The following is a 24,183-nucleotide window of genomic DNA, read 5'->3' as shown; positions in this document are numbered from 1 at the left end:
CTGAACACAATGATTGGCATACTAAACCTTAAAAATAGGTTCCAGCTGTGCAACCCTAGGATGTCTGTATAAGCTTAGAGTTGCTATTAGTCTCACTGATCCATACATCTGGCTGGTAGAGAATTACTTGTATCTTCCTCCTGTACTTTTACTGCCAAGAAAGTATGTCATATTGCACTACCAGTCTTGCCTTTAGAAGCTCAATTTCAGTGGTGGAGAAGAGTTATCCGAAAGTAAATTACACGTTCATTATTAAAACATATTTTCATAAGTGGGAAAGGAGAATACTCATGTCTATAAATCTTTGTGTATTTTTCATGTTCTTAGTTTGTCTAACCTGACTTTGATCTAACCAGTATAAATTGGGACCAATTGAAAAATTAGAAAAAATAACTTAAGCTGCCCACTAAAAGCGAAATATTAATAAAAATGAACACCAGCAACTTATCTTCATCAGTTGCATGTTAAATCAGCTGAGCACTTAATAGGTAATAGTTAGTCATTGTTTACCCTGGTGAAGGTTTTCAGGTAGCTTTGGCAAATCAGGGCAATTAAATTAATCAGTATGTTTTAATAACTGTAGAATCTTAAGAAATTGTCCAAGACCTTAGCTGATCTGTCAATAAGAAAGCGAGGATAAAATTGCTTGTGCTGTATGGAGATGTGAGAAGGTGTTGGGAAGAGCAGACTGCTGCTCTGTAGATGGAGAACACTCTCACTGCTGCTATGAGGGGGCAGCAGGCTCGGTAGAGGAAGATCAAGTAAGGGCTTGATTCATTTTTCTGTGCGTTAGTCCCTCACCCCCTCCAGTGGCAAATCTTGGTATAGCTTTTTTTTTTTTTTTTTTGCCTTTCTTGCACTGTGCTAGATGAAATAACTAAACTATTTGTTGTAAAAAGCTATACCATTTTATAATTCAGAGCTCACAGGTACTTCATAATGCACTCCTCATCTTTCAGTTGTGTTCAGGTACTCCGGGATTATCTTCTATGCTTATATATTCTAATTTTTTTTTTTTTGAAATTCAGAAGCTATTTTAAATTTGGTCGGTTTGGGGGATTTTGAGGGGATAGAACTAGTGAAGGAACAAGCCAAGGTATTTTCACTTCCCCAAGGCTTCCTTTGAATCCTCTCTCTTGTACATCTAAAAATGAGATACTAGAATTTCTACACAGCAGCATTTCACATAATTTTTTGTGTAACAACTCCCCTCTGATAAAGCCATAGGAAAATTGGATCTGAGAGAACTGATAACCCCATCCTCTCTGTCATGTGTCCTGCTGTGCTGTAAAAGGTCTTGAACAGGCAACTCTTCACTGATGTAAAATTCAGCACACTGAATTGCTGCTATCTGTAGAGCTGAAACTTTTTTCTGTGAGTTTCTAAGCTTGAAGCACTGTATTTTCACAAGGATAAGACTTGCATCTTCATTATATTTAACTAAAAAACTACCCCAGTAACTGTAGCTTTAATCTTCTGTGTTTCCTCTGCATGGTTTGGTTATTTGAACTTGACCTTAAAAAAAACATAAAAAGGGGTTGGGTGGCTTCATCTCTGAGACTTAGAATAAAAAAAGTTGCCTCTTAAAGAAAATGCCTTTTTATTCCATATGAACAGTTTTGTTGTATTTGACTCCTACTGTTTCTTTACATGGTTTGCATAAAGAGGTGTATTGATGGTTTGGAACTGACCCTTCTGTACAGAAGCAGCCATTAAATTTGCCAACTACAGATTGGGAGTGCCAGGATGGTTTCAGGTTTGTGTTGTTCATATGGGCTAAGCACATTGTAGAAACATTAACAAGGAATGTATATCAGCTGCATAATAAACTTTCTATGCTGCCAGTTAACTTCTGTACTCTACAAAAACTTGAGTACTGACATCTGCTGGTATCTTCACCCACACTTACTACCATCTTACATTCAGTGGTACCACCTGGCCTAGACAGCACATAGGCAGGACCACAAGAACAGGTCAGTATGGTCAAGGATAATGTAATCTGGTAGTAGACAAATATATGTTAAGAGGTACAAAAAATAATGAAAACCTTAGAAATAAGTAATTACAAGGAGAGTTCAAGGGTGTTTTAAGGACTACGTTCTCTTAACGTTTACAGGGCGAAAAAGGCTTTCCTGGCATTCCTGGTCCACCTGGTCTTAGAGGCTTTCCTGGCCCGGAAGGGCCCCCAGGGCCACAAGGACCTAAAGTAGGTTCCCATCCGTGTGTGTGCACGTGAGAGAGAAAGAGAGACTACATTTGTGTTCATCTGTGAAAGAGAGTTGTGACAGAGTTAAAAATTCTGTCGAAAAATGAAACCTTTTTTCAGTCTCCCATTTGGTGAGGTGTGGTGTGTGTGGTCACCAGCTTCAGTGTTCATATTTGACTGAGTAGCTGATATGAACGTGGGGTTTTTTTGTCAGTTATCTGGTGGCCAGTGCTAAAGCATCTGGACCGACCTGCCAGAGGGAATGCACGTGGCTCTAAATGATTTATAGCATCATAACTGCAATTTTGTCTTAACAGTGCACTCTGACATCAGTTGCTGGAAATAGAGGAAACAAGCTACTGCTGAGACAAATAATGAAACAAAATAGATTTAAGAAAAATTGAATGAATAGATGAATTTTAAGAGAGATCTTGCTCTGTTTAGGTAATATCAAGTGTCACAGTTGCCTGCAGTATGGGGAGAGTATGGGGAGAGTAGCTTTGGCTTTCTTTCCCCAATCCCTAAAACAGAGGCCTGAAGGAATAGAAAGAGCAAGTATATTACTCATTAAAAATCATTTTATTTATATTTGTCTTGAGGAACATCACTCCTGTTGTCATCAATAAATTGACTCTTTGATGAATAGATTATTTGTGTGTAAGTATGGCCTGAACGCAGCCACAGTATAAATCAGGAAGAAAGACCAAAGGAACTGCCACAATCACATCATGTCTCGGGCCTGCATAATGTGGCCCCCAGCCCTCCCAGCCCTTATCCACACCTTTAAATAAATGTTGTTTATAATTCTCTTTTGGGTGTTGTTGCAATAGTCTATCCTATTTCCTTTTTAAAAAAAAAAAAACTTTGTGGCACTGATATTTGCATTGGAGCTCACATATGTTGATGAGCCATTTATTTAAACTCATTGTGAAGCATTTAATAGAGCGTTTCCCCTTCAATAAGTGATAACAACTTCTGAAAAAATGGCAAGAAATAAGGATAATTTAAACAGCAAGGGTATCTCTGTTAGCCTGAGTATTGTATATCATGGTGTATTCCAAGTAGCTTTTCCTATTCCAAGGCCTATGCATTATATTAAAATGAGTGCCACCCAGGATTTTAGGAGCTGTGCAGTTCTGTTCAGTTCCCCATTTCCTTTCTGGGTAAAATAAAAGTTGCTCCTTATTATCAGTAAAGCTGTAAGTTTCTTGAAACAATTCTAGCTAGGTTCTGTCCGGACTGTGCTGTGGCATGCTTCACTGTCTTCCTGCAGCTCTCCCATCCTGTTTAGCTCCCTTTCAGCCTCTGGATTTCCTTTCCATGCAAACGCTGCAGGGGAGAGTGGCTGGTGTATGCAAATACCTGATCACTATGTGAACATCAACCCTGCCTGGGAGCTCAGAAGCTCTCCTGAGTACCAGTGAGGCTTGTGGCTGTTTCCTCCCAGAGAAGCACTTCCAGGTCTCAGAGTTTGAACAGGTTCATAGCAGCTGCTTTCTCAACATACCCTGATTTTTATTTTTTGACCTGTGATGAGATATATATCCCCTGTAAACACTGAAAGGAAGAGCAAGAGGCCAGGATTTGTGCAAGTAGTCTTAAACGTTTGTTTTAGTGTCTATAGTGGACAAATCATGTCTTTATTTATATAATTTTATGTGCATGTGTTGGTACTAGTATTGAAAATTGGTGCATGTTATATTGGTATATGTGCAGTATATCAATTATATTGAAATAAGTTGTTTTTCATTTGTGGTTTAGGGTTCTCCAGGGCTTATAGGGTTACCTGGATCTAAAGGTATACGAGTAAGTATTTCTGTTTTAAACAAACCTGTATGTATTACTGTCATGTTAAATGCTAACTTGATTCAATAATTTGTGAAAAATAGAAACAATACATTATATATGATTTTAATGTATTTTTTAAAACTTACGACTCTCTAGTTTTTAGAACTTATGCCTTTTTTTGCTACACGTTATAGACAAGGTTCATGCTGTATGTATTTAGTATTGGTGAGTGCTGTGAATGAGTCAAACTAGAATTCCATAAAGGGATGTTGGGAGGGGGTTGTTTGAGCTGGGGGGTCTTATCTATGTTTAATAGTCCATAGGCTACCATTATACTTGTTACACATTCAGAGGAAGTCAGGTTAAGAAAGATAAAGTAATTAAACAACAATCTTTTGATAGAATCATTCTCAAATTCATTCTCACAAATAGAATAAAAAAAATCGCATCATGAGCTTTTCCCTAATATTCGTAATATTCCTCCTGTTTTTATATCATTAGGGAGTCCCAGGAATACCTGGATTTTCAGGTCCCCCCGGGCTTCCAGTAAGTAAAAGCAAATCTGATTTAACCAATTTCTCTCTTAACACAGTCTTCAGTATGCAAATGTCCTCAACCAAACATGCTCACTCTGCTGTCAACATCAGCATCGTCTCTATCAATTAACCTAGAGATAACGATCTTAGCATCAGCGGTTCTTATTCGTTGTAATGGTTAAAGAACACGTAATCTGTCAAGTCTTTGTGAAACTCTGCTCCAACATAAACTGTTTCAGTGTTGCTATAGGGGAATATGAATGTGCAAAAACAAAGCTTATGTCAACTTTGCACTTGTTCGTAGGGTGAGCCGGGAACTGTTGGTCCTCCTGGGCGCCTGGGTGTTCCAGGATGCAATGGCACAAAGGTAGAAATCAAGCTGCATGTTATGAGTGTGAGGATTGTGTTTGGCTATGCTTAGGAATGGCCAAAAAGTATTCCTAATTTTTCCCCCAATATACAACAATTTTGATTTGTTTTGGTTTATGACTTTATTGACTAGGACAATATTCAATCATGACAATAGCCAGAGGGAGAAAAAGTGCTACTTTTGTGTGTAAGATAGATAATTTAGTAATACATGTTAGTGGCCTTTGTCAAAAAGTTAAGAATAACCTGATACTTGCTGTTTTGACAGATAAAAATTCTTTCATTAGAAGTTCAGAAGATCTAATCAGTTTAGCCCAACCAGTCTTTCTATTGAAAGAGATTATAAAAGAGATGATAGTTAATTAATTTTACCTCACCAATATCTAGCTTGCGGTTGATAATTCATGCATCCTGAAAGGAATTAATAGAAAAGGCGTAATGTAATGTTGCAGGCTGTTTACTTGTTTTGCTTTGCTGATGGCTCTCAGCGTTCTGAAGGTGGAAGTCAGAAGAATGCCCTTTACAGAGAATCATACTTTTCTGGTGAAACAGTAGTTTGACACGGCCAGTAAAGCCTGGTCAATGGGCAAGAGATCAAGACACGCGTAGTCGGGCTGTGACCCACTTAGCAAATCTAGTGATAATGCAACTTATAATTTTAGCATGATAATGTAAAAATATCTTTTGTGATCACGTCTATTAAAATCAGTATCCAAATAGTAATATTCATTAACAGTCACCCTTACTACTTCCAGGGCGATCGAGGTTTTCCAGGTCCTCCAGGTAGAAGAGGTACTCCAGGTGTTCCAGTAGGTGTCTGTGAAGTTCATGATTGTGTGCATTTCTACCAGATACCGCCATTCACTGGAAGAGCATAAAGCCTCAAATTAACTGGTCTTAACAGTGCTTACTTATGGGTTGAAAAATATAGTTATCCTATTTTATTAATATAAAAACTGTGGGGAAAAGAAACAAAGGTTGAAAGTGATATCTAATCTGTTGCATGTTGGGCCTTGACTTCTTAGGCAATGAATGCATGCAAATTCATCAACTGCTGTTAGCTCTTTAGTGTCTCAAGCTGGGTATTTGAAACTGCAGTCTCAAGAGATATTCATGAAGATTTACCACTCAACTTTCAAAAGGTGTCCAATATGTATTTAATAGATTCCAGTTTCAGTTAATGCCTAAATATCTTTGAGTATATGGCCTAATTAAGTCAATAACAGAACCAGGAATCAAAGCCAGGTCTTCTGATTATGGCTCCATTGCTTTAACCCTAGGATTTGTTTTTTCTCTGTAGAAATATATATTAAAAAAGCTTCTAAACAGCAAATGGAAAAAAGAATGCTGCCTGTCAAGTTTCATTGGCTTCAAATCTGATACTTTCTAAACGTGATCTTTAATACTCTACCAGCTCTCCTGATTTTTTTTTTTTAAAGATCAGGCTTCAAAACTGTTCTGCATTCACTTGTAAAATTGTGACTGTGAGACTGGGCTATTTTTTGACAATATGCCCTTTCTTCTGAAATTGAAGTCTGGCACAGCAAACCTGTATGTGGCTATACACGGAGATCATTGCACTTAGAGAATATTGTGAATGTCTCCTTTCACCATTGTCTCTCTTGTCTTTCTGCTTCTGTAATATAATTATTGTTTTTCTCCCTAGGGTATCCCTGGCATCAAAGGAGAAAAGGTCAGTTATTTACAGCATATTATGTGAACTATTCATTGGTAATCAAAATTCTGTGTGTATATTTGCTGCTGGAAAAGAGTTCTTGATGTCTTCATCCACGGGAAATAGAAGGTTTACTTTCCAGAAGAAGGATCCACAAACTCTGGTGCCTGGTCTGTACTAGTCACGTTCACCCTGGAGTACAACACAGTATTTCTTTTTCCTTTAACTACTGTTACTGCATGTCATAAGTTTATCCCTTTCAAAACAAACAAAGAACTAAGCCCCTTTCCAAAACAGCTTACAAATTTGTATGGAAATCTACAGATGCACTAGAGAGTATTTTAAAAGAAAAAAATAAAAAAAAAAACAAATTTAAGAAGGTCGGGACTGTGGATGAGAGAAGTATATATGTCTGAAATGAAAACTACTTCTAACATTTTGGAGTGATATGCCTGAAAACGGTACATTCTATTTAATAAACCCTTTTTTAAAGGTAGAACTATCCATAGTGGGCAGTTGCCATTATTATGGAATTCTGATTCTGCTTTTTTTCCCCCACATACTGCATTAGAAGACTTGAAGTCTAAGCTCCAGTGAAGTGTTCTACAGCATAACCTTATTGTGCTTTTTTTTTTAATTGTCCAGGGGTGCCCTGTAGATGGCTATAACCAAGACTATGGTGCAAAAGGTGACCCTGGATTGCCTGGAATGCCTGGACTTCAGGTAATTCAGAATTCAAACGGTGATATATATTTTTTTATGTATATGTGTATGTCTGTATAAAATTTTACAAATATGTATCATTAATTTCTAAACCGGAAAATAACTCTGTGTCTCTAAATATTATTAACTTTATATAATCTGGTTAATATAATATATACAAAAGGTTTCTTCTGACTTTTCAACACTTAGAGTACATGAAGTCAGTAGTAATTAGTTTTGTCGTCAGAACCAGTAGTCTCCATCATGTGTTAGAAAAGTGGGATGGGAAAGTCAGGTGGCAGACAACATGAGCGATCATATATAGTTATTTAAAGTAACTGAAATGAGTGAAAATTCTAGTATATGTTAAAGTGGTGCAGTCAAGCCAGATAGATGTGCAGATAGCTATGGAAATTATTTTTCATGAATACATGCTAATGTACTTCGGAAGTAATAATTTGTTCAGCTTATATACATTACTGGTTTCCCACTCAGGAAAAACATCTGGGTATCAGTGGGAGCAATTTAATAAAGACATCTTCGTCAGTGGGCAGGAGATGACATAAAGCAAAGAAAATATTAGGATACTTAAAGAAAAGTGTTGGAAAAAAATACCAACAAAAATGTTGTCATGACAGTCAATGGTATACTTCCACACAGAATGTTGTACTCAGCTCTGATCACCCGGTCTTGAAACAGATACACAAGAGATAGAGAAAAACAAAAGTATTTTAGAAATAGAGACAACTGCCACATGCGGTAAGACTGAAAAAATTACTCTGGCTCAGCTTCTAGGGAAGCATTAGTACAAGACACTATGATCCATATTTACAAAACATAGATTAATAGAAGAAAACAGCGTAGACATTTCTTTTAAACCTTACAATAAATGGAGGACATTGCATTAAATTAAAAATAAATGTTTTTAGTTCTCCAAGTTTTAAAGTATAGAATTTATTGCATACAATATCCTAGAAATTAAAGGCTTAATAGGGTTAACAATAGGATTATGTGGATATGAGAATGTCCATAGTTGCATTAAATAGGACTTACACTCCCATTTGAGTAATTTAGTTTTAGAGTAGAAACATATTTTCATGTTTCAAATCATATACCAACCAATGATGCAGTGAGGAGGAATTATACTTCTATATTATCCTGAGACATGAAAAGGAAATCCAAAGACGATGCTGCTCCTCTGTTTGTTATTCAGTTCATTGAATTTAGCATTGTGAGTTGTTCATAATCTTGCCATGGCATTTATTCCTTTTTCTTTTTTAATATACAGGGTTCCCAGGGTATTCAAGGATATCCTGGGGAAATTGGACCACAGGGCCCTCCGGGAGTTTCAGTGAGTATGAACTTGTGGGTATGTGAAATCCATACCTCACGCACACATCTGATTTTTTTTTTTCCGGTTTCTTTTGATTATTTTTATGCTTGATAATTTCCACATTTTCAAAGGTATTCTCATCCAGTTAGGAATAAATTTTCATTTTCAAATAATTACTCATAAATTCACATTACGTAGAACTGTAGAGAGATATCTGTTGCAAACCAGACCACGTAAACATTCTGCTGCCCCTTGCTTTCACAACAAATTGTAGTTGTGAAAGTGGAAGAATGAATAAAAGTGTGATGTAACACAGGTGAAAATTGTGTATTTGGAACCTCCTGTGTAGAACTTGGTAGAGTAAGCAGAAATGCCCTGGCCTAATTAACTGGCCTAAATTGGTGCTGAAGATCGTAGTATTTTACACTATGCATCTTTTTTTCTGTAGGGAGTGCCAGGGAGAGCAGGACCTCCAGGACCTAAGGTAGTCTCAGATTGGTAATAAAAATGAAAAATTCCTCTTTACTGTAACATCAGTTTATACATTTTATTGGTATTTTTTAAAATAAATCATTAACATTTGGGTCTCTTTCACAGGGTCTCATGGGAATGAAAGTAATAGGAAACAAAGGAAGAAAGGTAATTGTATAAAACGCTTAAAACATTTTTTAAATTTTGTTTCCATTTTCTGCTTTTTCTGATATACTGTGGTGACATGTTTGGGGAAGTAAGTACTGTGAAATAAAGAATTTTCAGTAGGTATGTGAAAGTCTTATTGGAATATGGGAGCACAGCAATTTATATCTAAGGACAAACTGTTTCCACATAAGAGCTGATGATATAAACTTCCTGATAGTAGGGTAGAAACAGGCTCATAGTTTAAGAGGAGCCAGCAGTTAATATTTACTAACATATCTCATTAAATTAATTTATATATCATTAGCACACAGTGTTCCTAAATGCTTAACCAAGCAGGTAAACATTGGTAAATATATAGCATCTGTAGACTCACAACTTCTTATGGCCAACATCTTTTCCATGTCTGCCCTCATGATGCTAAAAAAACTCAGGGAAGTCTTTCTAAGAGAACCTTCCAGGATTTGTCTTTCATATTCTTACTTTGTGTCAAATATAATTTATGTTAAGTAGAAATGTCTATGGACAAATATATTGTTTTTTAGGACCTGATCCTGCAATTGTCAGGAATCCATAGTCAGTCTTAATGTCCCTACAGAATCCTTTTGAATGCTTGGAGCATCTCACAGTTATGCTAATTGACCAGTGCAGATTCAACTGTGGGCTGAAACAGCATTATCTGAAAGTGGGATTCATTTTAATATTGTAATTATTACCAGGAAGAATTTTCCTGTCAAAATTTCTATAAATAGAATTGATGACATCAAGTGAATGCTAGCTCAGGTGGCTATGGAGTGTCTTGCTTCCTTATGGAGTGTTACTTTCTTTGCAGTTAAGTTTCAAGTGCACACTTAAAATCCCTTAAAACTATGGATGACCTTTGAACTCCCCCGAAATATCCCATTTAGGACTTCTCCTGTTCTATAAGATCCTTTATGAAAAAATATACCGTAATTCTAATGTTTTAGGTCAAGATCACGTGAAAGCCAGTTGTATCTGTCAGTAATATGTTCCAATCATCTACTTACAGTATGTAGACTGCAGGTTTGCAGATATCACCGAAGACACTGCATGTATTTTATTGACTGACTTAATCAGACTGGGAGAAAAATGACAATAATTATAAGGGGGTATTTTTAGGTGATTTAGAGATAAAATGTTCATATAACTTTTAAGTAAATAATATTAAAAATACTTTCTCTTTAAGCTAATTCTAGATCCTTTAACACAAATGAGTATAGACATTTTTATAATTTCTCACTCAAAAAAAGATTGTCGTAAAAGCCTTAAATCCTCCATATGCCTTTTTATGGAAGATAAATAACAAGCAAAGAGAAATGTTAAGTTCATTAATGGCTAAGTGTAATGACAGAGAAATTTTCACAAATTTGAAAAAATAGGGATAGTAATTTGAAACAAGAACAATACATTACTTCCAATTGCTTCATTTTTCTTTCTATTTTCAGGGTGACACGGGATTAACTGGACCCCCTGGACCACCAGGAACTGTTATTGTGACATTAAGTGGACCAGACAACGTGACGGTAGTAAAATTTGTCTAAGATCAGATACAGATAAGCCATCTTACTGTTTTTTACTTTGAGAAAAGACAGCTTCATCTTCACTGTTCTGATAACATTTCCTTTTGCCCATTCTAACTTTTTTCTGACTGGTTTTTTAGATAGTAAGCTCTTCTTAGAGCGTGTCTGTGCAGCCAGCTCAGCTGAGTCCTGTGCATTCATATGCACATCTGCATGATGCCAGTGGAATGTTAAATGCTTATTAGTAAGCCACCTGTGTGAAAACTCTTGAGTATGTGAAAAATAAATCACTTTTAGCTTGACCAAATCAATATGGACTTTCTGAATAGCCGTCAAAGCCACAGCTGTGTTAATCTCTGGGGCTTGTCACTGGAAGTGTCAGGACCTCGGCTACTAGTTCCATTTCAGAAAAGCTTACGACATACTGGTATACATTTAATCATTTATTTTCTCATTCTTTTTAGTGGAACATGGGTACTCATGGAAAGCTTTGGAAAAACTAAGTATTTGAGGAAAGAAATACCCTGATTCAACTTTCATTTTAAATGTTACTTTGTAAATCAAAAATGTTCTATTTTGCTCTTTCAAAGAACTTAAAACTGTGTATCAGCTACTGCTATTTTAAGTCTTCACATATTTACTGAACAACTCTTCTCCCTGATTTTTTTTCTCTGTTTTCCTGATCTAATTTTCATGAAGTTATCAACCCACCTTCTCTATTATGGGCTAAAAGAAAAAGTGAATTCTGCATCAGGACATTAGTGAAGAGGAGAGAGAAAGATTGCAGGAGTAAGCAAGGTTCAACTTTAAGGGATAGCAGCTCTTTCCTGTTTAAATCAAGTGTTGACCACTTGGAGCACTTTCCAGTCACAGCTGTGGCAGTGTATCATGGGAGAATGGCAATTTTTCAGAGGCATAGAGTGCTGCAGATTAAAAAAAAAAAAATCAAAATTCCTGACATGTACAGTTTGGGTCATAAGTCCAACCAGGTAATAGACTTTGGTAATAGGTAGACCAGGTAGTAAACTTTGGTTTTACAATGAGCTTAGGATGTGGCCCACTACATAATAGTACTACACAATAAGGCAAGCTAATCTTGAGCCGACAGAGGCATCAATCACATGGGTAGTCCCTGACATTTACACATTGGAGGCAACTGTGGCTCCACTGAGCAACTGAGGTTTATTTGTTTTTCATTTGGGATTTGCTGCCAGTCCTTTGGATATTTACTGCCATGCTTCTGTGTACAACCACAGGTAGGTCCTTTTGAAGTCTTCACGTTTAGAAATAAGTGCAGAGCCAGTTCCTGATTCAGACAACATGGACTGAGCACTCATATGAAGTTCCTGTCTCTTAGACATTTAAGTAGAACCATCTCTGCTTACATAAACTTGTTGGTAATATGAGGTTTTCCTATTTGTAAAAATTGAATTTTTTGGTAAGCACAGAAAAATCCAAGAGACTGTATTAAATTTTGACTTTCCTTGTGATAGGACTTGAAAGGAGAGAAAGGAGAAAAAGGATCAAGAGGACTCCCAGGGCCAGTGGGGTTTACAGTAAGTGACCTGAAGTAAATCCCTAAAATCCAGACATTCAGGCAGTATCATCTAGTAAATGGTACTCTTCAGAGTCCAGTATTTACACTACTTATTCTGACCTTTAATGAATAGCAATTACAGTTTAATTGTACTTCACTTCTATAATTTCTGAAGATAACAAAGTGCTAGAAGATTTATTTAATTTAGAGTCTCAAAATATGTGCATTTTGGGGGCATCTTTGTTACAGGGACCAGTTGGTGATTCTCAGAGTGAAAAGGGTGACCGAGGAGAACCCGGAGTGCAGGTGTGTGCAAACAACTGAACATATTGATATGCTAGTCTTCCCTGAAGAGCAGTGTTGCACTGATGTTGCTCTCCAGCTTTTGTTTCAACACCATTCTGAGCAGATTTTCTGTGGTTCAAAAGCTCTTTTGTCTGCTATACCAGACTTGAGATCTGAAGGTCGAATAGCTGTTCTTTAGAGGTTCGTGTACCATGAGTACCTGAGGTACAGATCAGTTGATGGTAAATGCATTTCCATTTGTTTTGTTGTAAAGGTTCTGCTGTTAAAACTTAGGCAAAAAATATACTCTTCTGGCCACATACTAGCTTTGTAGTGCCAGTGTTTGAATAAAAGAGAATAAAAACATTTGTTTTAATTGAGGTAGCAGATTTGCATGAAACTACTCAACCAGCAGGTATGGGAAGATCTCAAGGAAGTTATCATAAGAGAGTTATTCTGTTAACAGGAGAATATTTTACATTATTCTACTGGCAGCATTAGAAAATTCATATGTTTATGAATTTTCTTTTTCTTTTCATATGTTTATGAAAAGTATATATATTAAAATATAATTTACTTGAGTATATCTACATTTTGAAAAGAAAGCGGCTTTGAAATTTTTGGATAAAAACTTCTGACCAAAAGATGCAGATTCTTATTAACTAAACCTGGTGTGAATTCATATCAGTTTATCTAATATGTAGTGAGGGGACAACCCTAAAATACCTAAATAAATCAAAATGTTTTGTGACGTTTTCTAATCAAAACGTTTTGATTCCTCAATTCCAAATACAGGTTTATACATTTTAAAAGCAATATTAAGAAAAATAATTTTAAAATTAAATATTTAATTCAATCCAAACATATGTATTATTTATTTATTCATTAATTAACTTTTCCCATACTCCTTGCAGTTGCAATAAATTTACTTACAAAAGGAAGGGTAGCAAGACAGGGTCAGTACTATCTTTAGATTGCACTTTTTTTCAGTTATAGTGATGATGCTATAGAACAACTCGCTTGTTACTTTTTATTACTCCTGTAGGTTATGAAAAACTACATTTCTATTTGAGTTACTGGTGTAAAGCACTAAAAGCTCTTGTTATTCAGTGTGCGTTATTCTTCCTCCATCTTCTGTGCTTCTGTATCATGTTATCTGTTTGCAAGAGCCCTGTCCTGTCAGGCAGTATTTTTTTGAATGTTTCTTAATAGACCTTTCCCTCTCTTGTCTGAAGAGAAAGTAGTAGAGCACCCTTGCTTTCCTGCCTATTGACATTGAAGAATGCTAAGGGAATACACATCATGTTAACACATCATGACTGGCTGTTATAAAATTAAAACAAAATGTTTCCTTTTGTATTTTAACTACATAAATGAATACAAAATATCAAATAATTGCACAGTTTATGTGCTAGAAAATAGGAGTATGTTGTGCTATTGACTTTGAGATGCTTCTGTCAGTTGGGACAGCATTGTTATTGCCAGCTCTGCCACTTCTACTTTTTGTTAAGTTCTGCCATCTTTTGAGTATTGCTCTTTCTTCTAATGTTTAGATTTTAACTCATGGTCTGGCCATCTCTTTCAAAATTATTTCAACTCTTTCCTTGATGTATTCTGTGCAAAAAAAACTTTAAAAATGTATTCTCCTCTGTTGTTCTGACCTCATAATCTTTCATTCTCCTTTTATCTTGTCACTACCCTCCTACTATGTGTTTTAATAAACCACATTTTGTACATTTCCACCTTTAAGGTGCCAAATAAGGTACCCTTATCCAGAATTATGTTCTCATTTTGTTCTGTTTTCTCCCCATTTTTCCCCCTCCTCTCCTTTCCCTTACCATTGTCGTCTTTTGTTGTTGTTGTTCTGAATTATTCAACATGTACTGTAGCCACATTAGAGGCCAGGACCCCAGCAGAAGGCTGCCTGAGGTTCTATATGCCACAGAAAGCAGCAGACATCTCTGGCACGCTGTCTCCTTCCATTCTCACTTTTCCATTCACTGCTCTACTTCCACTACATTTGAAGTGCACTCCCTATCATTTTTCATTATGTAATTTCTCTTCAAGGCATTTCTTAACCCCATTTCCTGAAAGTTTTTTGTACTTTTTTCCCTTCAGTATCTTTCCATGCTCACCGTTACAGGGCCTGCTAGCTACTATGTTGTTTCATCATAGTTTGTCTTGCTTTTGCAGAGACCTGATTTTTTACTGAGCTTTCTGCGCTTCCCTGGAACTTTGTGCTGATGAAGTGTCTGCCTCCACTAATCCTTCATAGGAGGAGGGCTCACGCATTGTTAGCTTTTCAGTCCAAGGAATGCCTTACTCTCTGTTTTGTAAAGTTCTATGAACACTGGTTATGATTAGAAATAATGAGCATTTTTAAAATAACCTAACTTGCTTTTCTAAATTCATAAAGATGTAAAATACAGTTGTATGCACATCATTTAGTTGTTATGCTCTTAGAATGCAGTGACACTTCTTTTGAATATTTCTTTTTATTTTTGGTAGGGTAAACCTGGAAAAGAAGGTGCCCCAGGTCCACCTGGCTTACCGGTAATGAAGGAAGCCTTCTAAATGTTTTCTAAGTAACATATGTTTAAGTAACAATATGTTTATCAGGGTCATATCTCCCTGTTACAGCTTTTTCCCATTGCAGTATGGGTTTGGAAATGTCGATTTGCATACCCTGTGAAACATTTCCTTTCGTACAACTGGCCTTGGGACACATCATGTCCCCATAGATTTATGCAGAAGAGAGGCTCAGTACATAGACCTTGTCTCTCCTCTATAAACAAGAGACCAGTTACTACTGCTGACTATCAGATGAGTTTGAGACGGGGTCCAATGAACACTAAGTTACACAAAATTAACTCTGCTGAGTTTAACTCTGGTCAGTCACATTGAAATTTTTGCAAAAGAGTCATACCTTCACTTCAGCAGAAATCAAGAAGCAAAATGAATAATTTTTAATCAGTAGAGTCAAAGACCTTCTCTTACAAAGAAAAGTTACTGTCACACTCGCAGCCTTTTTGGCCTGAATCAAGATGACTGATAAATATTAAAATTGTCATTTTGGAGAAAGTGCCAAAATATGATTCTTTAAATACGCCATTTTATAACCAAAATGATCTCATTTATGTACTAATTTAGAAGCTAAAGTTGTTCAAATATATTTGAAATACCTTATTCCATTGGTTAAATATCAATTCTTTTATATTTACTTCCCTTCCACTTTAACATCATTAGGTCACGGGGACCTTACAAATATGTTATCAAAACTCTTATTGTCAGAATAGCCCGATTTCATGTACGTTTTACTGAAACATCCTCTTCATTGTGTAAGAACAACCTCAGTGCCCAGTCTAAACACATTCCAGTCCAACAAAGAATGTGGCATGACAGACCACAAAGCTTTACTGTGTTACTACTCAGCTAACAGAAAGCAAACTTTCTGTCATGTCAAAGGCAAGTCATTGTTCCCTTCCCATTTCTGCTTTGCTCACTAGCAACGTATTCCACTGTGTAAACCTTTGAGGAGCCAAAGGACCTTTTCCTCACATATATACACTCGCAGAAAGCCTTAGCAGTGGTCTGCACTATTTTCCATCCTGGCTTGCTGAGACCTCTCGAGAGAGATCCGCATCGTCTTGGAGTCTGGATAAGTTCTGGGAGAGGGAGTCGCTGAATGTGAGAGTTTCAGATTGTGTTCAGTTTCTGCTCTTTCAGAAACAGTAGCTTTCAGAGGGAAAACAAACCAGAGCCTCCTACACTTGTGCTATCCCTAGTGTTTCCACCTTGGGAATGGTGGAATGTGCCATAATAAGACAGACTTGGATGTTAGCTGTGTGATATTTCGCACAGATGTGGAACTTTATCCCAAACTGAGTCATGTGAGTGAATCTCCATAGGAGTTTCTCACAAATTTCTTTCCCTGAGCATGTCACATTAATCTTGCCATCAATATGAAAGATTAAAGCTTTCAATTTTTAATCCTATTGATGACAGTGGTAAAAGATTAACCCTCCTAATAATTCTGTACTGTCACCTGCAGGGACAAAAGGGTGAACAGGGCAAACCAGGGTTGACTGGCAAACAAGGAGCTAAGGTATTGTCTAATGGTTTTGTCATTGCTTGTGAGGATGAATGTAGGGTATGTTTGTGGTTAATATATTGCCTTGTTTATCACTGCATATACAGTATGTTTTACTTTACTTAAAAGCTGACAACTAGTGATATCATTGAGTAGGAAATAGATCAGCTGAAGTAGATGATGTGTTTGAGCAGGTGTTTATCTATGCCTGCTGATGTGCTCCTGTAGTTTTTGGCTTGAGTATGTGGTGAATAGTTGGGTCAGGAACAGAGACAGATGGTGATGAAGGACTTTTCAGGAGCAGAAGTCCTTCTTGCATGTTATGAGCAATGTACTGAAGTAACAGGGGGTATCAAATGTCATGAGTGTATTTTTAATAAATAATCTTAAAGACCCATTTCTGTTTTCAAATGAAGGGGACAAAAGGAAACACCGGTCCACCTGGAGCTTGTGGTCGAGTAAGTGTAAATTATCTTCTTCTTTTTTTTTTTTTAAGCATTAGACTAAAAATAAGCCAACCTGACTGTATGTGGCAATAATGGATGCCCCATGATGCTATAATCAAGGTACGGTTTTCTCAAAGTAGCATCATTGCTGGAGATTTCACAGAGATGGGACTTCCCTTCATGTATACCTGAATGCAAGATAAGGGCCTCACCTCAATTCCACCAATTTTGACAGGAGACTAGACTGTTACAGAACAGTTACAGAAATTCACAGGAGTTAATTTTTAAACTGATACTCTAATAAGTTCCAAATGTGCTGTTAATTTTAAAATGTCAAGAAGACATTTAAAGAAAAACACAGGTGCTGTGAGTAAAATTTCTCTGTCATCTCCATGCCATAATGGAAACCTTCTGCCCAATTTCTTAACAGGTAACTTTTAAAAAGCTGAATCATTTGTGATATTGACAGAGTAGTACAAAAACACTACTCTTCTAAGAATGAAGAGAACAAAAATAAGAATTGTGAATTTTAATTTTAATCACATTTATATTCCATTTCAAATTAGTGTTTTGGTAGTTGTCCATTTAAATTTCAATATGATGTGTATATACTGGGGCATAAATAATACCTGTTCTCAGGTAGTGGTGCCCATGCAAAATAATCCAGAAAAGAGCAAGAAATTTGTAATTATAAAAAAGCAGCGTTATAGCTAATTGCATTTTGATTATGCCTGTCATTTATAGAAATTTTGAAACATAATATTAAGCTACCATAAATTAATTACATGCATATATAAAACAGACATTGCAATAAACATTAATATTCTTAAAGTAGATGATTTTGTCCCTTTTTATTTATGAATAATTAAGAGTGGTTTGGATATAGCTGATGCTGCCTGGAGGCAGTGGAATAGACTAAGTGATTCCTTCAGGTTCCTTTCAAGGATATATATATATTTTTTATTTCATGCTACACTAATATTCATGATTGGGTCTTCAGCTTGTGCCTGGCCAGTATGACTGCACCCACAGACAAAGGAGTTCTCTGGGAGCAGGGTACTGACCTGAACGTTTCAGCCCCATCTGTTTGTACAGGTCTGTAGTGTTACGCACATGTAGCAATTTCATTTCTGGCTGCTTGTGAAAAATTAGTATATGATTAGAGAGACTTCATGTTGTCACAACATCAGACTGATGAATGAAATCATAACATTGTTCTAACCAAATGGTCAGTATGAGGCACTATGCTTCTCTCTTCAGTCTTACTATTCTTTCTTTTTCTTACCATCTTTCTTTTAAGACAGAGTATTATGATAAAGTGGTTGGTGAAAAAGGAGATGAAGGACTCCCTGGACCTCCAGGACCAAAAGGTCAACGTGGTGTGCCTGGTGAGTGACATGTGAAAACTGCAATCTTTTAGCAAGAGCTGTCTACTCAAAGGGCTTGTTTCAAGCTAGCTTTTTCACAGTATGAGCACCTGGCAATCTGCCTCTGCCTTTCCAAGTTTATTTCTAAATTACTCCTGTCAAATTGCAGAGCTTAAATTTATCCTGAGACTTTCATTTATGGCCATATTTCCTATTAAAAGTAATGAAGCTGGCACACTTTCCTTGCAGATAATTGAGATGAGCACCTAAACTCATTTACCTCCTGCTTCATGACTTCAGTGGGATCCTACAGCAGCACATTATTTGTGTATGCCATAGACTAACCATCAGGGCTGTAGTTTCTTGTTAAAGATCAAACTAAGATTTGTTGTAGCCTTCATGGTTTGTCTTATGCCGTTTTTATTGCCTAACCTTCAAAAATAATAAAGATCTGCAAGTTTTTGTTTATTTTTGGCTATGCTGTAAAATTAAAATTTATTATTTCAGCTATATCACAGTATAACAGAGATTTGTGGACTGAATTCTGAGGCAGCATGTTGTAAGGTGTTTGTCTCATGCTCATCCTACTAAGTGCTTACTTACTTTTCTTTGAGTTCTGGTTTTAGGAATATTTATGTATGTGAGTGATCATGTTGCCTTCACTCCTTGCTGTTCTAAACCTACCTGAATGCATATATCCAAGGGATTGTGAGAGGAAAGTTGGGCCTTGAAAAGATGTGAATGCATTGTTTACTGAGGGTTTGTAGGGGAAGTTAGTATCTTTATTAGAGCAAGTGCAAAATAGTGGCAGAAAAGAAGAAAGTGTTCAGGCCTGTAAGTCCTTCTCAAGTAACTGAGCAGCATCCCCACCTAACATAAATGTGATGGATGCTATACCTATTGCACACATCCGTCTCTTGCTGGGTTTCAGTGAGAATTGTCTGTGTGCAACAATTCCATAAATGGTAGATGCCTACTCAGACAAAAGCCAAATTTGTAAAAGGTAAAATTAGCAAAAATGCAGAAATCCAAAGTTTGCAATTAATATTATTGTGATTTTGCAAAGTATGCAGTGGTCTAACTGAGGTTATAAATACATTGCTTTTGCAGGGCCAAGGGGTCCTCCTGGAGATGCTGGAAGACCAGGTATGTGTAGTGATCCAGCAGCACAATAAAATACATTGTTCATCCTGTCTGTTACACCTGATCAATTTTGTGAAATCTTTGTTTCAGGTGACTTTAAACTTATCTCTAAGTGGCAAAAACTCGTCACCCAAAAGTTTCAATGTGCCAGCTATTTAGAGAGAGGTTAAAGAACATCTTTTTTTTTTTTTTTAATTTTTACTTTCTCATTGTGATTATTTAATATATAACAATATAACAAAGATTTTTTGGCTGAACTGTGAGACAGCATGCTGTGATCTGTTTGTTTTATACTCATCCTACTAAGTGCTTGCTTACTTCTCTTTGAAGTTCCAGTTCAATTCTTTTTGCATTTTTTCTCTTTGGTTAGGTGTGTCAAGACCTGGTTTGAGAGGTCCCCCAGGATTTCCTGGACCAAAAGGAATAAAAGGAGAGAAAGGACGATCTGGCTTGCACATTGTAGGCCCTCCAGGACTACCTGGGATTACTGGCAGACCTGGTTCTGTTGGGTTACCGGGTCCCCCTGGAGAACCAGGTGATGTTTCAGTATTGTGTAACTGTATATATAATGGACAAGAACCAATCCAGAGCCATCTAAGTATCCAATGAACAAAAATACATAAATACATTACTTAAGGAGCATGTTTTGAGTAACATGGTTCAACAGACTTTCTTTTTGGAAATTTTATGCTTTAGAATATTCATGGAAAAGCATACATAACCAACGGCTGTGCTCTTTCACTAATATGAGGTTCTATAAGGAAGATACAGTGACTTTCCAGTATAAAGAGAACTGACCTTTTTGTGTAACTGTGACTATAAAAATCTGTTACATAAAAATGGGAAAGACTGGTGGGATAAAAGTAAGAGTAATTCTTCCAAAATTTGCAGTAAATCTGTAAAAATAACTTCAGAAAGGGCTAATCTAAAAGTCATAGAAATAAATTGCAAACTTCTGCTGGTACTAGTGGACCATAGAGCAAGTTTGAAGTTCCAGCAGCATGTAAATAAAGTGGTAGCAAAAGAATAGGTGAACCAGTTGAATAAGTGCAGTTTATAAAACTTCTAGAAAAAAGTGTATTAACTTCAACTCTTTACCTAGGAGTACCAACAGCATCACGTTTCTTTCGCATGTGGTATGGCCCAAACAAATTCTCCTGAATGAACGTCGGTGTTGTGCTTCTCTTTTTTTCTCTCTCTTTCTCTCTCTCTTTTTTTTTTTTAATATATCTACCCTTCAAATATATTGCCCTAGGAAGAGGTTGATGTATTTTCTGCTGTTCCAAAGTAATAGCGAATACACTAGAATGATGCTGCCAAAGACACATGAGCAGCGTTAATAGCTTAGAATTAAAAGAAAAGTTTCCCTTCTGTACCCAGAAGAGAAAGAATCCTTTTTCTTTTCTGTTGCTTCAAATAAAAAGTAAATACTTTCCCCAGCAAGAACTATGCTTTTAAAGGTAGCATTGTGGCTACACAGATGGATCCAGCAGTCTGCTGAGATTACCTCAGCATTACCAAATTTATCCTTGAGTACTTCCAGCTACAGATAGTTTGGGTTTGTCCAGGTTGTTCTTTCTTTTAAATGAATATTGTCTCCACCTGATCACTGCACCTTCTTCCCCTGTCAGCAAATAGAGAATTGTCTGAACAGTCTAGTGATGTAATGGTGCCACGCTCATTTTGTTAACAGGTAGAATAACATTTAGAACTGGCCTACCAGGACTTCCTGGAGAGCCAGGGTGTGTGGGACCTCCAGGACCTCCAGGAGATACTGGCACGAAAGGTCAGTTATTGTGTTTGCAAACAATGTTCTTGGGATTGGTATGGTGTTCACTCAGATGTGAAATAACAAGATGTCAGAAACACCATGAACTCTTACCATTATGCAGCAAACCCTTCCATGTTCAAGAGAGTTGTTCTAATTTAGGAGAAATAAAAGACAGGAGTAGAAAAAAGATTATGTTCAGTCTCAGTACAGGGCTGTATATATTCTTCTCTTTGTCAGGTTTCATTTTGCTACCATGTTTTCACATGGAAGTGCTTTCTCTGAGTGAGATCAGGACTGGATTGTATCAGTAGCTACTGGACCTTCCTTTTCAACTGAAAACCAAGATGGATAGCTGAGTGGAAAAATGACTTTTGCCATTTCTACATCCTTCCTTAAAATTAGCACTCCGAAGTAGATGGTACAATCTGGCAATCTTCATGAGTCCTCATGAAATTCAGAAATTAATTGACCTCTCATGACATTTGATGAGTTCAGAGGGTGAAGAAAATCCATTAAGGGTAGCAAGATGTCTTCCTCTCTTAGTGAACAGCAACTGAAAAAGCAGTACGTGTGCCAGTGCTGCTCACCAGTTGTCCCGCACTGCAGCCAGAGTGTAGATCTCCACCGGGACAAACAGTGATTACAGGTGGGTGGGATTTTCACATTCCCCCAGTGTTATGTCTGCTCACTAATAGTTGCTCTTTGAGAGAAGGAACTAGAAATAAAATCTTTTACCAATCCCCAAAAGGACATTGATCTCAAATCCTTTAGCTTCCTCCTGCAAATATCACCACAGGAACTACTGAATCTCTATGCCACCTGCCAGTCATTAAAGTCTCTCAGGCTGTTATTGCGCCATGTTAGTTTGACGCCTGTGTCCCTTTCTTCTCTTGAGAGAATTTGGCCTATTGGCAGAGTGATTGTATCCAGCTAGTTCACTGAAACTAGACTTCAAAAAAATCAAGTGAATGTTCCTACATTTTCAATTAAATGTAGTCAGCTCTGATAGTCGCGGTCTGACCACAGGAAAATTTACACTGTATTGGAAGTGATTTTTTTTAAGGCATGCAAAGTTTGATACGCAAACAGAATTAAGGCCATATTCATACAGCTCTTTGGCCAAAAAATATTAGCCATCCTCTATACCAAATAATGCAATACATTAATTAAACTTGGGAATAACTTGCTATAGAACAGTTAATGAATATACAAATTCATTCTAGGTGATGAAGCTTGCGTGTGTACTGATTGCAGCTATATTCCAGGAACACCTGGTCTTCCTGGTTCTCCTGGGCCACATGGCCAAGATGGCATACATGGTAAATTATCTTGGTGTTCCTAAGGGGATAGTGGGACATGCCAATGCTTTTGTTTTTTGCATGAGAATCAGGACTGGTGCAGGCATGTCCACAGCATGCAATATAAGCCTATGTTCGAGATCCTTGATCTAGCCCTGAGGATGTGATGATTTAATGTAGCATTATGCAGCTCTGTGCACTGATATGAGCAGAAGTCCTAAAAGGCTGAAGCTAGAATACTGTTGGGCTCAGGTGCAGCCTAAAGCCAGGTCAATCTGTGCTCATGCAGTAAATGGGAGAGGCAGTAACGTGCAGGGCTAGCTGTGGTTATCAGAGCTTGCCAAAATCCATTTCCTTGTTTTAATTTTTCTGTACAAAAGATGCTGTCTCTCTTGCAGGTAGAGAAGGAACACCAGGTCCCAAAGGATCTCCCGGTTCTCCAGGAGCACGGGGGTTTCCAGGGCCTCAAGTAAGACTTGGGTTATTTATGACTTGCAGGTTATTTTTCAGATTCAACAAAAATTATTTCAGAGAAACTTCTTGGCTAGTGTTACATGCAATGGCATACCAGCTGATCACAACAGTTGTCTCTCCTTAGTGATGATAATGAATGTCTCTGCATGGCAGACCTAAGTGGTGACTGTAATGTGAACATAGCTGACCTATCTTTAAATGAGCCTGGTTCTCTCAGTGCAGTAGGAAATCCAGCTCATGGTACAAGCCTGATGCATGAGGCTGAGCGATTAACCTGTGCTGTATTTCAGGATGGCTAGACTGCTTCTGCCTGGTCTGGCTAGTTTACAACTAGCTTGTGTACATCTGCATAATGCTATAATCATGGCAATGGCTGTAAAGCAGATAATTTGTGCACTCTCTGTGACCTTAATCAAACCTCTTACAAATCTTGTGTCCAGCAGACTCGGGGCTTCCCAGAGCCGCAGCTGCACAGAGGAACTTGCTTCTCGTAATACCCACTTCAAGGATGCAAAGGACATTCCCTCTTGGGGAACTTGCTGAAGAGAGAAGGCAGACACCTGCCACAGGCATACCACTTGGCTCTTCTAACTTGTGCCTGTAGTAATAATTATTTTTGAGGAATTGCTATCAGAACTCTTCAGCACTGCCCAATGCAAAACAGTCACACACAAGAGTTCATTGTGCTCAGTGCCATACAAATGCAGAATGAAAGAGCCTGCTAACAAGCTTTTCCCAAAGGCTCCCAAGAGTTCATTAGCCCAAGATCACTAGAGCCCAGTGTGCTTTCAGCTCCACATTGTACCCTGAGGGGGAAAGAAAAGACACCAGGAGTTAACAGCAGACAGAGCCAGCTGTGGCAGCTTTAGTCCCTGGGAGATATTTCCATGTGGAAGAGAAATCTCTGATCAGATACTTTCAGGGTGTTTTCTTGTCCTTTCTTCTGTGCCACAAAAGCACAAACACATAGCCAGCAGTCCCATCCA

At 37.3% G+C, this 24,183-nt stretch overlaps 1 protein-coding gene across 1 annotated transcript in view; it reads left to right on the top strand.

Annotated features, from left to right (window-relative positions):
- Positions 1 to 24,183, top strand: part of COL4A3 (collagen type IV alpha 3 chain) — a 67,649-nt gene that overhangs the window by 13,806 nt on the left and 29,660 nt on the right. Inside the window, exons 3-24 of the mRNA XM_067301465.1 lie at positions 2,117 to 2,206; positions 3,968 to 4,012; positions 4,496 to 4,540; positions 4,835 to 4,897; positions 5,655 to 5,708; positions 6,566 to 6,592; positions 7,220 to 7,297; positions 8,565 to 8,627; positions 9,058 to 9,093; positions 9,207 to 9,248; positions 10,712 to 10,789; positions 12,280 to 12,342; positions 12,573 to 12,629; positions 15,117 to 15,161; positions 16,660 to 16,713; positions 17,115 to 17,156; positions 18,445 to 18,532; positions 19,622 to 19,657; positions 20,025 to 20,189; positions 21,348 to 21,440; positions 22,649 to 22,744; positions 23,122 to 23,192. Coding sequence (XP_067157566.1) covers positions 2,117 to 2,206; positions 3,968 to 4,012; positions 4,496 to 4,540; positions 4,835 to 4,897; positions 5,655 to 5,708; positions 6,566 to 6,592; positions 7,220 to 7,297; positions 8,565 to 8,627; positions 9,058 to 9,093; positions 9,207 to 9,248; positions 10,712 to 10,789; positions 12,280 to 12,342; positions 12,573 to 12,629; positions 15,117 to 15,161; positions 16,660 to 16,713; positions 17,115 to 17,156; positions 18,445 to 18,532; positions 19,622 to 19,657; positions 20,025 to 20,189; positions 21,348 to 21,440; positions 22,649 to 22,744; positions 23,122 to 23,192 — 1,431 coding nt within the window. The remainder of the gene's footprint in view (positions 1 to 2,116; positions 2,207 to 3,967; positions 4,013 to 4,495; positions 4,541 to 4,834; positions 4,898 to 5,654; positions 5,709 to 6,565; positions 6,593 to 7,219; positions 7,298 to 8,564; positions 8,628 to 9,057; positions 9,094 to 9,206; positions 9,249 to 10,711; positions 10,790 to 12,279; positions 12,343 to 12,572; positions 12,630 to 15,116; positions 15,162 to 16,659; positions 16,714 to 17,114; positions 17,157 to 18,444; positions 18,533 to 19,621; positions 19,658 to 20,024; positions 20,190 to 21,347; positions 21,441 to 22,648; positions 22,745 to 23,121; positions 23,193 to 24,183) is intronic.

Source organism: Apteryx mantelli, chromosome 9 (genome assembly GCF_036417845.1).
Source record: "Apteryx mantelli isolate bAptMan1 chromosome 9, bAptMan1.hap1, whole genome shotgun sequence".
NCBI classification, from domain to species: Eukaryota; Metazoa; Chordata; class Aves; order Apterygiformes; family Apterygidae; genus Apteryx; species Apteryx mantelli.
This window is presented reverse-complemented; position numbering and strand designations above follow the sequence as displayed.